The sequence below is a fragment of the Terrapene carolina genome, unplaced genomic scaffold (assembly GCF_002925995.2).
Source record: "Terrapene carolina triunguis isolate 2854851 unplaced genomic scaffold, T_m_triunguis-2.0 Scaffold247, whole genome shotgun sequence".
NCBI lineage: Eukaryota > Metazoa > Chordata > Testudines > Emydidae > Terrapene > Terrapene triunguis.
The window spans coordinates 17,852,530-17,869,120 of NW_020664598.1; the positions used below are offsets into that span (position 1 = coordinate 17,852,530).

At 44.3% G+C, this 16,591-nt stretch overlaps 1 protein-coding gene across 2 annotated transcripts in view; it reads left to right on the plus strand.

Annotated features, from left to right (window-relative positions):
- The window catches only part of TMTC1 (transmembrane O-mannosyltransferase targeting cadherins 1), a 191,527-nt gene that overhangs the window by 155,611 nt on the left and 19,325 nt on the right, over nt 1-16,591 (plus strand). For both annotated transcript variants that reach the window (XM_024202588.2, XM_024202589.2), the window contains one exon: nt 7,890-7,998. In XM_024202588.2, coding sequence (XP_024058356.2) covers nt 7,890-7,998 — 109 coding nt within the window. The remainder of the gene's footprint in view (nt 1-7,889; nt 7,999-16,591) is intronic.

The following is a 16,591-nucleotide window of genomic DNA, read 5'->3' on the forward strand; positions in this document are numbered from 1 at the left end:
TAACCTTACCAGTCAGTGCCATTGGTTTGGACTGATATATGGAGAACAAGTCATTCCTGAGAAATAAAAGAGTAGGTCAATATTATATAGAACCATAGAAAGCACAAATTTGATCCAAAAGGCAAAAAGAGTTCTTGCATTATTCATTACAGTTGGCTGAAGTGCTCCTGAACTTCTGTGATCCCCAATTAGTGGGGACCATTCCTAAACATCCTAACATAGAGAAGCGCAAATCAGCCTCTAAGATCAAGGGGTGCATAAAGCCACATTTGCCCCCCCACCCTCAAATGCCCTAAGTCAGCCCATTATCTCCTATATCCTGACCAAGTTCTAACATGGGTAATTACATTCTTTCTGTTTTGGTTCACATCCCCTCTTAAAAACCATTGCACCGTGCAGCTGTTAAACAGGTGCTGTGTTCCATCCCAAGGCAGCTGCTTTAAAGCAGTGGCTATGTGAGTTCTGTAAAGTGCTTTTGAATCCTTCAGGTTAAGAAGTGCTATAAAAAGACAATTATTACTAAGACCATAGCCTTAGCGATATTGCAGCCTGTAATAAAGTTGCACTTAGATACACAGACTGATTCTCTGCTGCCTTGCACGAAGTACAGACATTTAAAGCTGTGCAAAGTGGGTACAAAACTCTGCCGTTGGTATAATGGAGAACTCAGATTTGATAACATTTTCTGCCCACTTTGCACAGGCATAAATGACTACACCAGGGAAGATCGGTGGAGAACCAGGCCTGCAATATTTAAAACATGGCTGTTAATAGTATTATTTACACTGGGACATTTGCAGAATTGACTCGGACTTCCCCCAGAATCATTTTTCAGAGTTCCTTACGTTTATATCTACTTGTTTTGGAGGAATCCTGCTGTGCACTTCATTAGATTGCACTCCCGCTGGAGTTTTGAGAAAAGGGAACTTCAGCATTTTGGAGGAATAAATTTGCTGTTAACATGTGGGAATCTGCCTCCCCTTCCCCTTTGTCTGGATAAACAGGTTATTTCCAGCTGTTCCTAGTGACCTGAACTTGAGTAAATTTGTTTTGGAATCCACAAGATGGAATCTTTTGGTTTTTCACAGTAGTCCCATTTAAAAAAAAAACTTTCCATTTTCCGTTTTGGCCAGAAGATGAATTTTCACAGGAAGCACTGCATGATAACAATGAGTTAATGAACCCCTGGTTTTGTTTACATACTCTAAAAGAAACTTGAATGGCATCATTTTCTTGCCTTGTATAAATATCAGACAGAGGATAGCTAAACCGTGCAAACAGCTTTCTCCATAAAAAAGCAATGACTAATAGACTCCCCTCCAATGAAAAATCACATCCCCATCCTTTTGTAGCTCAAAATGCCTCTTCCTTTGGGCTTAATATTTCTTTTAAAACTCTGCATCATGTAAATATTTAACTCGTGTCTATGGATGCTAAACCAAGATCCTTTCTCCTGGCTTTTGGTAGCTATCCAAGTAGAAGTTAAAAGATTCTGTGGCATTTTGTTGGTGAGAAGAGGATAACCCCTGTGGCTTGGCTGGTATATTTTCTATTGAGGAAAACCGGTTACTCTGTTAAGGTTGTGTGTGAGCCCCTACTGAGCGCACAATGGATCCAGTGTTTGTGCAGACATTGTTCTACCAGTATCTAATGCTTTACTTTATAAAGTCATTTGGGATATTTTGAAAGTAAAAAGTGCTATAGAAAACCAAACCCTCTGCTATTCTTTTCTCTGCCGGTGAAATTTATCCCAGCGCAGAGACCCCTCACAAGGCCCTATGAATCACTTACCCTCCATCTTATGGGTTTACGTGGTACCTCGGCCGCTGTGTGGGATGAATTTCACCCTCTCTGTATAGCAGTGAAGGTGGCCATTCATCTGGCTTTTGCCGTGATAGATAACGAATGCATAGAAAATAAGCATATCAAAAAATCCTCCCTTTGCACCGTACAACATGAGATTAAACAAATCATTTTTGAAATTAAAAAACTCATATGGCCTCCATCCTGTAAGAGGCTGAGCACTTTGGCTCTGAGCCAGGAAAGCATTTCAACACATCGTTGACTTTCTACTCATGTGCTTAAAGTTAAGCAGGTGTAAATGCTTGGCTGCATCGGGGCCAGAGTTCGCTGCTTCTTGCCGGGTTGAGCCCTGTTAGAGGTTGTTGTATCTGTTCTTTTAATATAATTCGGTCTGTCACAATAAAAAGATTCTGTAATCTTTTCCTCCTCCCCTTTAAGGAGACGCATTGTTCTGGGATCAAACAAAAAAGGGCTATTCAGAAAAAAAGAGTAATTAAGAGCGCATGCTTGCGGTTAATGGGACTTTTTACTGCTGTCAAGTGGATCACTTGATCCTTTTATTTCTGTATCTGGCATTTCCTACATTCCTGCCAAACCGTTGATAACTTTACAAAGCAGTCGTCTGTTTTCAATTTATATAAATGTGTCACGAAACTCCAGCCAAAGAATCCAAAAGTTTTCTAAATTGACAAACTACCTAGCCTTTAATTAGTAAGAGGGAAAGTGGTTCTTTATTTGGTTTTGCTTATTTGGGTAATTTAGATTGAGTACCACTTTAAGAAGGAAAAGACTAGCCCAACTGTTTTTACTTAACTTAAAGCACAGGGAAAATATTCTCTCAGTTATATAACTAGAAAGGAAAAAAAATCTGAAAAGCCACAAATATTATCAGCTGAAATACTGGCAGAGAGAAAGGAGGGTCAGGACAAAACTGGGAGGCAAGATCAAACCAGTATCTTAGATGCCTATATACAAATGCGAGAAGTATGGGTAATAACCAGGAAGAACTGGAAGTGCTAATAAATAAATACAACTATGACATTGTTGGCATCACTGAAACTTGGTGGGATAATACACATGATTGGAATGTTGGTGTGGATGGATACAGCTTGCTCAGGAAGGATAGACAGGGGGAAAAGGGAGGAGGTGTTGCCTTATATATTAAAAATGTACACACTTGGACTGAGGTAGAGATGGACATAGGAGATGGAAGTGTTGAGAGTCTCTGGGTTAGGCTAAAAGGGGTAAAAAACAAGGGTGATGTCATGCTAGGAGTCTACTACAGGCCACCTAACCAGGTGGAAGAGGTGGATGAGGCTTTTTTTAAACAACTAACAAAATCATCCAAAGCCCAAGATTTGGTGGTGATGGGGGACTTCAACTATCCGGATATATGTTGGGAAAATAACACAGCGGGGCACAGACTATCCAATAAATTCTTGGACTGCATTGCAGACAACTTTTTATTTCAGAAGGTTGAAAAAGCTACTAGGGGGGAAGCTGTTCTAGACTTGATTTTAACAAATAGGGAGGAACTCGTTGAGAATTTGAAAGTAGAAGGCAGCTTGGGTGAAAGTGATCATGAAATCATAGAGTTTGCAATTCTAAGGAAGGGTAGAAGGGAGAACAGCAAAATAGAGACAATGGATTTCAGGAAGGCGGATTTTGGTAAGCTCAGAGAGCTGATAGGTAAGGTCCCATGGGAATCAAGACTGAGGGGAAAAACAACTGAGGAGAGTTGGCAGTTTTTCAAAGGGACACTATTAAGGGCCCAAAAGCAAGCTATTCCGCTGGTTAGGAAAGATAGAAAATGTGGCAAAAGACCACCTTGGCTTAACCACGAGATCTTGCATGATCTAAAAAATAAAAAGGAGTCATATAAAAAATGGAAACTAGGACAGATTACAAAGGATGAATATAAGCAAACAACACAGGAATGCAGGGGCAAGATTAGAAAGGCAAAGGCACAAAATGAGCTCAAACTAGCTACGGGAATAAAGGGGAACAAGAAGACTTTTTATCAATACATTAGAAGCAAGAGGAAGACCAAAGACAGGGTAGGCCCACTGCTTAGTGAAGAGGGAGAAACAGTAACAGGAAACTTGGAAATGGCAGAGATGCTTAATGACTTCTTTGTTTCGGTCTTCACCGAGAAGTCTGAAGGAATGCCTAACATAGTGAATGCTAATGGGAAGGGGGTAGGTTTAGCAGATAAAATAAAAAAAGAACAAGTTAAAAATCACTTAGAAAAGTTAGATGCCTGCAAGTCACCAGGGCCTGATGAAATGCATCCTAGAATACTCAAGGAGCTAATAGAGGAGGTATCTGAGCCTCTAGCTATTACCTTTGGAAAATCATGGGAGACGGGAGAGATTCCAGAAGACTGGAAAAGGGCAAATATAGTGCCCATCTATAAAAAGGGAAATAAAAACAACCCAGGAAACTACAGACCAGTTAGTTTAACTTCTGTGCCAGGGAAGATAATGGAGCAAGTAATTAAGGAAATCATCTGCAAACACTTGGAAGGTGGTAAGGTGATAGGGAACAGCCAGCATGGATTTGTAAAGAACAAATCATGTCAAACCAATCTGATAGCTTTCTTCGATAGGATAACGAGTCTTGTGGATAAGGGAGAAGCTGTGGATGTGGTATACCTAGACTTTAGTAAGGCATTTGATACGGTCTCGCATGATATTCTTATCGACAAACTAGGCAAATACAATTTAGATGGGGCTACTATAAGGTGGGTGCATAACTGGCTGGATAACCGTACTCAGAGAGTTGTTATTAATGGTTCCCAATCCTGCTGGAAAGGCATAACGAGTGGGGTTCCGCAGGGGTCTGTTTTGGGACCGGCTCTGTTCAATATCTTCATTAACGACTTAGATATTGGCATAGAAAGTACGCTTATTAAGTTTGCGGATGATACCAAACTGGGAGGGATTGCAACTGCTTTGGAGGACAGGGTCATAATTCAAAATGATCTGGACAAATTGGAGAGATGGTCTGAGTTAAACAGGATGAAGTTTAACAAAGACAAATGCAAAGTGCTCCACTTAGGAAGAAAAAATCAGTTTCACACATACAGAATGGGAAGAGACTGTCTAGGAAGGAGTACGGCAGAAAGGGATCTAGGGGTTATAGTGGACCACAAGCTAAATATGAGTCAACAGTGTGATGCTGTTGCAAAAAAAGCAAACATGATTCTGGGATGTATTAACAGGTGTGTTGTGAGCAAGACACGAGAAGTCATTCTTCCGCTCTACTCTGCTCTGGTTAGGCCTCAGCTGGAGTATTGTGTCCAGTTCTGGGCACCGCATTTCAAGAAAGATGTGGAGAAATTGGAAAGGGTCCAGAGAAGAGCAACAAGAATAATTAAAGGTCTTGAGAACATGACCTATGAAGGAAGGCTGAAAGAATTGGGTTTGTTTAGTTTGGAAAAGAGAAGACTGAGAGGGGACATGATAGCAGTTTTCAGGTATCTAAAAGGGTGTCATAAGGAGGAGGGAGAAAACTTGTTCACCTTAGCCTCTGAGGATAGAACAAGAAGCAATGGGCTTAAACTGCAGCAAGGGAGGTCTAGGTTGGACATTAGGAAAAAGTTCCTAACTGTCAGGGTGGTTAAACACTGGAATAAATTGCCTAGGGAGGTTGTGGAATCTCCATCTCTGGAGATATTTAAGAGTAGGTTAGATAAATGTCTATCAGGGATGGTCTAGACAGTATTTGGTCCTGCCATGCGGGCAGGGGACTGGACTCGATGACCTCTCGAGGTCCCTTCCAGTCCTAGAATCTATGAATCTATGAAATTTGCACCTTATAAACAAGATCTGGTTTCTTGGCCATGTCGCCCAGATGAAATCCAAGGCTAAGGTTGCAAGCTTTTCACATATTTCCCATACTTCAGAGTCCTTTGTTTCTTTTCAAAGGCTATGATGTTCATATTACTTTGTGCACCCAACACAAAGAAAGCTTGTTGGCTCAGTCCATAGCACGCACCCAGGGAAGCTGCTCCCTTTTCCAAGGCGAGAAATACAGTAAACCCCTCCACTGCAACATTAGGCTTTCCACAACCATCTCTGGCCATGCCCTTCCTAGGAGCAGAATCAGGGACTCTCCCCAGCCCAGCAATGGTCAAGATGCTTGAGAATGAAGTTAGTGATATTGGGCCGTCAAAAACATGAAAATATAGTCCACTTAAAATGTATACGTTGTTTAATTAAATCGTGACACTGTGCCCATATAACACATTTTTATCTAAGGATCTCAAAGCACAAACAGCTTTAAGGTTCGTAAAGCCCTTATGGAATATGTAAGTTTTATTGTCCCCATTTTGTGGATGGGGGAAACAGAAGCAGAGAGAGGTTTCCCATAAGTGACCTATTCCAGGTGAGTCAGCGACAGACATGGGAATAGATCCCAAGAGTCCTGACTAGCAGCCCACTGTTCTAACCCTAGACATTTCTTCCCATAAGGCAAGTGACTTCCTAATGGCTTCTGTGGGAGAATCCCATGTCAGGGGTAGTTCATTGTGCTCTGATGAAATTTTCATTAGCTTGCCTTTGACTTATATCTAACTCATGACCAGGGTTCTGCTGGATGAGTCAGAGTTTCACAGATTTGTCCTCTTCATAGACTCCAGAATTAAAGACAAATGTGGCTGGAGTTCCATAATTTTATAAACAATTATGTTTGTAGTTTTGCAAGTTGAGAATATGGCATGTACTGATCACTGTGTAGACAGAGTGAAATGTTTTCATGCCATGTAGAGTACTGCAGGGTTGGCTATCTGCATTATGACTTATCTGTTTTGCCTTCATCTGAAGCATCAGATAATGGCCACCACTGTAAGCCAGACTACCACAGTAATGGAGCCAAAGGTCTGATCCATTAAGGAAAATCCTGTTGGCTCCAAACTCCCTTATATGAGAGTAACCTGCATCAGAGAAAGGAGATGCTGTGAGTTGAAACTCTCAGAATTTCCGGGAATATTTTTGTCCATAGTGGGCAGATTTTCTGCTCCCACAGAAGAAACCAGAGGTTGGGTTCCCTTAACCTAAAGATCGTGAGACCTACACATGATGTAAAGGATATCTGAGTGGATGCCTCTTGCCTCCCCTCTACCACATGGCCTCACTGGATTATTGGCCCTTATAGAGCTGACTCCTGAAGAGTCAAAGTCGTGTTTTGCGTGGCTTCCTCAATCATGGCTGGTTCTAGAACCTTCCCTGGCCTCCCCATCTAAAGAGAGAAGGCGGTTTTATACCATGGAAGGGGAAACAGCACAAATTAACAAAGCATCATGCTGTATTTTGGTTTACTCCACACCTGTCAAAAGGGGAATAACCAGAGGAGCTCAGCCAACTCTCATGCCCCTCTCTGCCAACTCCAGAGCTGGAATGCTGCAGGAGTTGCCAGTGAAGGGCTGCTGCAGAGGTGAGACCCTATATTTCCATTTCTTAAAGTGATTTCTTATCTCTTCTCAAATCCCTCGGAGAGTTTCCTGGTAGGTTTGTCCAGTTGATGTCAGCAATTACTGTGAAAACAGGCCCTACTAAAGACAACGTGTTTGGGGGGGGGGAGGCATGCGGGGTCATGTGCCCCCACTTTTGCTGCTCACACAGACTGAGCGTGCTCGGTAACATCTTGTGACGTCACTGCCCTCATTCTGCCCCCCCATCCCCAACGGCACGTACGAGTTGTCTCCCCCCTTCTCCCCTGCCTCCCCCCACCCCAAATATATAGAGAAGTGCTGTAGGCGGAGAAGAATGTTTGTGTTGAACTTGTATATTTCCCAGCAAGCTATAGAAATCCATACAAGGAATCTGCAGGTGCCAAGGTACAAACTTACCATGTCGCCGATAACTTCAGTTCTTCACTTCTCCTCCCGCTGACAGAGAGGCTATGGAATTCTATATTGCCTCGGGAGATTCTGGTTACCGAGACTGTGGCTAGAAGCCAGAGTTAATTAGTTAGTCTTTGTTGAAAAGAACAAGACAGGGACTTTCAAGTCTCTTTAAAGTATTTAATCAATAGGTGACCTAAACATGTTGTTAAAAGAACTTTGTTTCTTTTATGACTTGCAGGTCCCAAGGGAAGAAAGAGGAAGCTGTGTTCTTATTGAGAGATTCCATTAAATACGGTCCAGAGTTTGCAGATGCTTACTCAAGCCTTGCTTCCCTGTTGGCTGAACAGGTAACCAGTAACATTTAGACTTGGGTAGCTCATTCCTTCTATGCACGATGCATTGATGTTACCTTTTGACATGTCTAATTCTCCTCCGAATACAATAAAAACTCTCTCACCAATACATGAGAACGGCCATTCTGGGTCGGACCAATGGTCCATCCAGCCCAGCATCCTGTCTTCTGACGGTGGTCAATGCCAGATGCTTCAGAGGGAATGAACAGAACAGGGCAATTTCAAGTGATCCATCCTCTGTCATCCTGTCCCAGTTCTGGCAGCTGAAGGTTTAGGGACATCCAGAGCATGGGTTTGCATCCCGGATCTGTCCCATCCCTATCATATATCTATTTTTAAAAAATGTATTCTTCTTCGAGTGATTGTTCACATCCATTACACATTAGGTGTGCACGCATCGCGTGCACGGACGTCGGAAACTTTTTCCCTCAGCAGCTCCCGTCGGGCCGGCAGGGTCCCCCCTCCCGCCAGAGCGGCGCCCCGCTCTAGCGTATATATATCCCTGCGGGCCCGACCCTCCCTCAGTTCCTTCTTACTGTCCGTGGCGGCGTTGGAACAACTCTGTCTCTCGTCTGAGAGTGTCCCTTAGCGTAGTAGTTAGTGTTAATCTTAGCAGTTATCAGTTCTTTAGTGGCTAGTGTTAATCATAGCAGTTATCAGATCTTTAGAAATACTTAAGCTCCTCTGTCACGAGGCGCTCCTCCTATGGGACTTCTGTATAGCCCATTCAGTCCACCTACTCGCAGCATATCTCCCAGGGGTCCAAAACGGGTTAGCGGACCGCCTCAGCCGGTCCTACCACATGCACGAATGGACGCTGAGAGAGGATGTCCTACACTCAATCTTCCAGAGGTGGGAGTTTCCCCAGGTGGATCTCTTCGCCACCAAGGACAACAGCCAATGCCCTCAGTTTTGTTCATTCCAGAACCTCAGCCCGGGCTCAGTAGCAGATGCCTTCGCGATTCCGTGGAGCGGGAGCCTGAGGTATGCCTTCCCACCATTCCCGCTCATCCACAGGGTCCTGCTCAAGACCCGCAGGGACAAGGCGACAGTCATCCTCATCGCACCGGTGTGGCCACGCCAGCACTGGTTCCCGACCCTGCTGGAGCTGTCCGTGACCGCCCCGATCGCCCTCCCCCTCCATCGCGACCTCATCACACAGGACCGGGGTCGCCTACTCCACCCGAACCTACCGTCGCTACATCTCACGGCGTGGTATCTCTCTGGCTAAACGATACGGAGCACAGGTGCTCCCACCAGGTCCAGCAAATTCTTCTTGGTAGTAGGAAGCCCTCCACAAGAGCGACCTACCTTGCCAAATGGAAGAGGTTCTCCCACTGGTGTGAGCCTCATCACATATAGCCTCTGCAGGCCTCCGTCCCATCAATTCTGGACTACTTGTTGCACCTCAAGCATCAAGGGCTCGCCCCCGCCTCAATTAAAGTGCATCTGGCTGCCATATCGAGGTTCCACCCTGGAGAGTTGGGAGTTTCGGTGTTCTCCAACCCCACAGTAGTCCGATTCCTCAAGGGGCTGGAGAGGGTGTTTCCCTACTCGCGCCCGCCGGTCCCTGCATGGAATCTTAACCTGGTCCTAACTAAACTCATGGGGCCACCCTTTGAACCCCTAGCCTCTTGCTCCCTCATGCACCTCTCATGGAAGGTAGCGTTCCTAGTGGCCATCACATCGGCTAGGAGGGTATCGGAATTAAGAGCCCTCACTTCAGAACCTCCTTATACGTTTTTTTATAAGGATAAGGTGCAACTGAGGCCGCACCCCAAATTCCTTCCTAAGGTGGTCATGCAATTCCATATGGGACAGGACATTTGTTTACCGGTGTTCTTCCCTAAGCCCCATACGGACCCAAGCCACCGCAGCCTACATACCCTCGATGTCCGTAGAGCCTTGGCATTTTATCTAGAACGGACCAGGCCATTCCGCAAGTCGACGCAACTGTTCATTGCCATTGTGGAGAGAATGAAAGGCCAGCCTATCTCGGCGCAACGCTTGTCAGCATGGATTGTGCTTTGCATACGCACATGCTATGAGCTAGCCAACGTACCAGCCCCGGAGATCAGGGCTCACTCGACTAGGGCCCAAGCGTCCTCGGCAGCTTTCTTGGCGCAGGTTCCACTCCAGGAAATCTGTAAAGCGGCCACCTGGTCGTCAGTGCATACGTTCACAGCCCACTACGCGATCCATCATCAGACCAGAGAGGACGCGGTGGTCGGTTGGGCTGTGCTTCAATCAATTGTTCCTTGACTCCTACCCTCCTCCTATGGTAAGCTTGTGAGTCACCTAATGTGTAATGGATGTGAACAATCACTCGAAGAAGAAAAAACGGTTACCTACCTTCTCTAACTGTTGTTCTTCGAGATGTGTTGTTCATGTCCATTACACTCCCCACCCTCCTTCCCCTCTGTCGGAGTCACCAGCAAGAAGGAACCGAGGGAGGGTCGGGTCCGCAGGGATATATATACGCTAGAGCGGGGCGCCGCTCTGGCGGGAGGGGGGACCCTGCCGGCCCGACGGGAGCCGCTGAGGGGAAAAGTTTCCGATGTCCGTGCACGCAACGCGCGCACACCTAATGTGTAATTGACGTGAACAACACATCTCGAAGAACAACAGTTACAGAAGGTAGGTAACCGTTTTATTCTGTGAATATCTGGGTATGACAGCTGGTGTATTCTAGAATAAATTGCTTCAGTATGGCAAACCCACTTTGAGATAGTAATTTGATTGAGCTGATTTGAGGTTATGTTAGTACACTGTGAACTCTTTTAATGTAATTTGAAAGCTTTCCAAGTTATTGAAGTTATAGAGAAATCATGATCTATTACATAGTGCATCTAGAGTGTGATAATAGGCAAACTATATAATACATTACATACAAAAAACCACAGCATTTAAAAGAACATTATTAAGGGTGCAAAGTCAAGCACTCAAAAGTTAGGAAGTGCCAGAATTAAGGTTGCCTGGGCAACCTTAATTCGGTCCCCCTTCTTCATCTGTATTATGATTCAGTCTTTAACTACATGATCACGTACTGTTTTTACACAAGACCCCTGCTTCACTCAATGCACAGGGTGCATGGTCCTCACTTAATGCGCAGCTGTTCAGTGTTTTGTTTTCTCCCCAATGCGTGGTCCTAGGCCTGCTTATTGCACATTGTTCAAACCCCGTTTCGAAGACAGAATTATTAATTTCCTCCTGGGCTTTTCTACTGCGCTCATCACTATAATATCTGAGTGTTTCACAAATATTTACTTTTTTTTTTTTGCAAAATACTCCTATGACATGAGTGGGTTTTATCCCCATTTTACATATGGGGAGCTGAGGCACAAAGAGATTAAGGTCAAAAGTATCCACTAATTTTGGGTGCCGAATCTGAGACTTTCAGTACCTGATTTTTTAGAGAACATAGCATCATATATCACTTTATATGTTCAAAATGCTGCTCCCATTGATTTCACTTGCAACTGAGAGTGCTCAGTGCTTCTGCAAATCAGATCCCAGGATCTTAAGTTGGACACTCTGAAAATGAGAACACGCAATTAGTGCCCATCTGTGAAAAGTTGAGTTTCAGTGACTTCAGCATCACATATGAACTCTGTGGCAGAGACAGGACTAGAATATAATTCCCCAAGGCAGCATTCAGCTGCCTTAACCATGAGCTTGTCCTTTGTCTTCCTACAATCCCCTGCCTCATTCACTACACACCTTCCAACTTTTGCAACAAATAAGGCAAGGGTACAACAGACAACAATTTCCTTCTCTCTACAGTCCTCATTCATCCCTAGGGCAGGTCCATCCTGTGCACTGAATAAAGCAGGGGTCCTGTGGAAAAAGTAGCTTGTGACCATGCAATTAAAGACGGTCTCATAATGTGTACAGAAAAGGGGGCCAAATTAAGGTTGAAAGGGCAGCCTTAATTCAGGCATTTCCTGACTTTTGAGTGATTGACTTTGCAGCCTTAATGATGTTCTTTTAACAGAGCTTTTTGTGTGCAATTTTTAGGTTTTTTTTTTTTTTAAGCAAACTGAAAAAAACAAAAATTCTATCATGTGGCATCATATTGACACCCACCTGGGTCATTGTCATTGTTGGAAACCTTACATCCACAGAACAGAGCTCCGCCATCTGAATTAATGGAGTAACTGATAGCAGTAGTATATTGTTGTCCTCTACGTGGACCAAGAATAGAGGGAAATGAAACACACACTTTGTCAGTGGGTTTTGCAGAGATTTGCTGACAGCAGAGGAATGGTGAGACTCAGGAATCTTGGGTTCTGTTCCTCTCTGGAAGGAAGTGTTCTCTAGTGGGCACAGACTCTTCTGCTCATTCTCTCTGAGCTTGACCCAGTCTGCTCTGTTCCCTCTAGCCTTTCCCGGCTTTGACCAGCCATTCCCACCCACCAGTACCTTGTCCCCAGTCTCTTTGCCCATCCAATCTCAGTTCACCCCCTCCAGGCCCTTACCTGATCTGTCTCTTCCCCCTGTCTCAGGTCTTCAGTTGCCCTCACCTCCCCTCCCCCCATTCCCCAGCCTCACTGATTTCCAGCCCCAGTCTCCTTCCCTGGGCTGCTCGTCCAGTCTCCTCTCTGTGCCCCCTGCTCCCGTTTCCCACCAGCTCTATCTCCCAGTCTCTTTGCCCAGTCAGACCCAACTCTGTCCCCCCAACCCCCAAAACTTCTCATTAGATTTGTCCCCTCCCTCCATTTCATTTCTTCTGCCCAACTGGTTCCCAGTTCTAGTCTCCCACACCAGCTCCTTTCCTGGTTCTTCTCTCCCTCCCTCCCTCTCACTTTTCCCTCTCTTTCTCCCAGTGCTGGTCTCCTTTGAGGTCAGACTAGATCAGGGGTAGGCAACCTATGGCATGCGTGCCAAAGGCAGCACACGAGCTGATTTTCAGTGGCACTCACACTGCCTGGATCCTGGCCACTGGTCCGGGGGGCTCTGCATTTTAATTTAATTTTAAATGAAGCTTCTTAAACATTTAAAAAATCTTATTTACTTTACATACAACAATTGTTTAGTTATATATTAAAGACTTATAGAAGGAGGCCTTCTAAAAACATTAAAATGTATTACTGGCATGCGAAACCTTAAATTAGAGTGAATAAATGAAGACTCGGCACACCACTTCTGAAAGGTTGCCGAACCCTGGACTAGATGATCCAATGGTCACTTCTGGTGTTAAAATCTATGAGTCTATAAAAATCCTCCCCCCTGTCCTGGCTCCCAGTCTCCACACACACACCCCAGATCCCAGCCCCTGCCTTCTTGCCCAGCCACTCCCCCCTCCCTCCCACCCCACAGCTCCCAGTCCCAGTTGTTCCCCTCTCCCCTTGCCCTGGCAGCCTCCAGTTCCAGTCATGTCTCCTCCAGGCTCCTTGACCCAATCTACTCCACCTGCATCCCTCCCCCAGGATTGGCTCGTGTCCTCTCTGCATTTGAATCAGGCAACTTCCTCCTCCACATTACCTGGGCTTGGGTGGGTGGGTGGGTGGGGGAATCACTGAGAGCACAGGAGATATAAATTCCCTTCTCTCAGTTCCAGTGCCCAGCCTCAACCTGTCCCACAGCAGCCCAGAGCTGCAATTGCAGGGAAAGTCCTACTCAGCCCTCTGCAGATGCAAGCAGCAGCATGTTCTGAGCATGTGCAAACTGTTTTTACAGAGGCTTATAACTTGGACAAATTTGGGAGGATTTTCTTGGGCACAGCACAAGGCACATCCCTGACACAAAAGCAACCCCGTGCCAAATTTCAAGTCCCTGCGACAAAGCATGGGGGCGCTACAGCTTTTCGAAGAAAAGATCATCCAAATTTTTTACCATGGGCCAAAAAATATATTTTTCACTAGTTTTGTTCTTGAAAACATCTGAACCATTTTAGCTGAAATTTTCCAAAAAGAGTCATCTTGAGGCAGACATCCAGCATGGAAAATTTCAGCCAAAATGGTTAAAGTTTGAAAGTTAACTGCAAATAAAAAGAGGGTCTTATAATGGGAAGGGTCAGGCAGTCTTAATATGTGCTGTTACCAGCCCCGTCAATAATAAATATCAGTTGCTAAAATGTATTTTGCTATTTTATTTTCTTCTCCTTCCATCTATGGGTGAGAGTAAAATGTTACCAGATCTGTTCAGGTAGATGAAAATCTCTATTATGTCTGATATGATAGGAATTTCAAGGCATGGCCTTTAGATTTCTATTAACAATATATTTGCATATACACACATACAGTGGGTTTGGTGCATTGAAACTGTGTTTTGAATAAGCCCCTCAATGGGCACAAGAGCAAACTATCCCACTGCATAGGAAAAATAGGAAGTACGGCAAGAGACCACCCTAGCTTAACCAGGAGACCTTCAATGATCTGAAACTCAAAAAAGAGTCCTACAAAAAGTGGAAACGAGGTCAAATTACAAATGATGAATATAAACAAATAACACAAGTATTTAGGGACAAAATTAGAAGGGCTAAGGCAAAAAATGGGATTAAACTAGCTAGAGACATAAAGAATAACAAGAAAACATTCTACAAATACATTAGAAATAAGAGGAAGGCCAAGGACAGGGTAGGCCCATTACTCAATGAGGGCAGAAAAACAATAACAAGAAAATGTGGAAATGGCAGAAGTGCTAAATGACGTTTTTCTTTTAGTTTTCACCGAAAAGGTTAGTAGTGATTGGACATTTAACATAGTGAATGCCAGTAAAAATGAGGTAGGATCAGAAGCTAAAATAGGGAAAGAACAAGTTAAAAATTACTTAGACAAGTTAGATTTCTTCAAGTCACCAGGGCCTGATGAAATGCATCCTAGAATACTCAAGGAGCTGACTGAGGAGATATCTGAGCCATTATTGATTATCTTTGAAAAGTCATGGAAAACGGGAGAGATTTCAGAGGACTGGGAAAGGGAAAATATAGTGCCAATCTATAAAAGGGGGAATAAGAACAACCTGGGGAATTACAGACCAGTCAGCTTAACTTTAGTACCCAGAAAGATAATGGAGCAAATAATTGAGCAATCAATTTGCAAACATCTAGAAGATAATAAGGTGATAAGTAACAGTCAGCATGGATTTATCAAGAACAAATCATATCAAACCAACCTAATAGCTTCTTAGACAGGGTAACAAGCCTTGTGCATAGAGAGGGAGCGGTAGATGTGGTATATCTTGACTTTAGTAAGGCTTTTGATACTGTCACGCATGATCTTCTCATAAACAAACTAGGGAAATAAAACCTAGATGGAGCTACTATAAGGTGGGTGCATAGCTGATTAGAAAACCATTCGCAGAGAGTAGTTATCAATGGTTCACAGTCAAGCACAAGGAAGGGCACATCAAAAGAGGTCCCACAGTGATCAGTTCTGGGTCTGGTTCTGTACAATATCTTCATCAATAAGAACATAAGAATGGCCATACTGGGTCAGACCAAAGGTCCATCCAGCCCAGTGTCCTGTCTACCAACAGTGGCCAATGCCAGGCATCCAGGAGGGAGTGAATCTAACAGGTAATGATCAAGTGATCTCTCTCCTGCCATCCATCTCCACCCTCTGACAAACAGAGACTAGGGACACCCTTCCTTACCCATCCTGGCTAATAGCCATTAATGGACTTAACCTCCATGAATTTATCTAGTTCTCTTTTAAACCCTGTTATAGTCCTAGCCTTCACAACCTCCTCCGGCAAGGAGTTCCACAGGTTGACTGTGCGCTGTGTGAAGAAGAACTTCCTTTTATTTGTTTTAAACCTGCTGCCCATTAATTTCATTTGGTGGCCCCTAGTTTTTATATTATGGGAACAAATAAATAACTTTTCCTTATTCACTTTCTCCACACCACTCATGATTTTATATACCTCTATTATATCCCCCCTTAGTCTCCTCTTTTCCAAGCTGAAAAGTCCTAGCCTCTTTAATTTCTCCTCGTATGGGACCTGTTCCAAACCCCTAATCATTTTAGTTGCCCTTTTCCGAACTTTTTCTAATGCCCGTATATCTTTTTTGAGATGAGGAGACCACATCTGTACTCAGTATTCAAGATGTGGGTGTACCATGAATCATAGAATATCAGGGTTGGAAGAGACCTCAGGAGGTCATCTAGTCCAACCCTCTGCTCAAAGCAGGACCAATTCCCAACTAAATCATCCCAGCCAGGGCTTTGTCAAGCCTGACCTTAAAAACCTCTAAGGAAGGAGATTCCACCACCTCCTTAGGTAACCCATTCCAGTGCTTCACCACCCTCCTAGTGAAAAAGTTTTTCCTAATATCCAACCTAAAACCTCCCCCACTGCAACTTGAGACCATTACTCCTTGTTTTATCATCTGGTACCACTGAGAACAGTCTAGATCCATCTTATTTGGAACCCCCTTTCAGATAGCTATCAAATTCCCCCTCATTCTTCTCTCCTGCAGACTAAACAATCCCAGTTCCCTCAGCCTCTCCTCATAAGTCATGTGCTCCAGACCCCTAATCATTTTTGTTGCCCCGCGCTGGACTCCCTCCAATTTTTCCACATCCTTCTTGTAGTGTGGGGCCCAAAACTGGACACAGTAGTCCAGATGAGGCCTCACCAATGT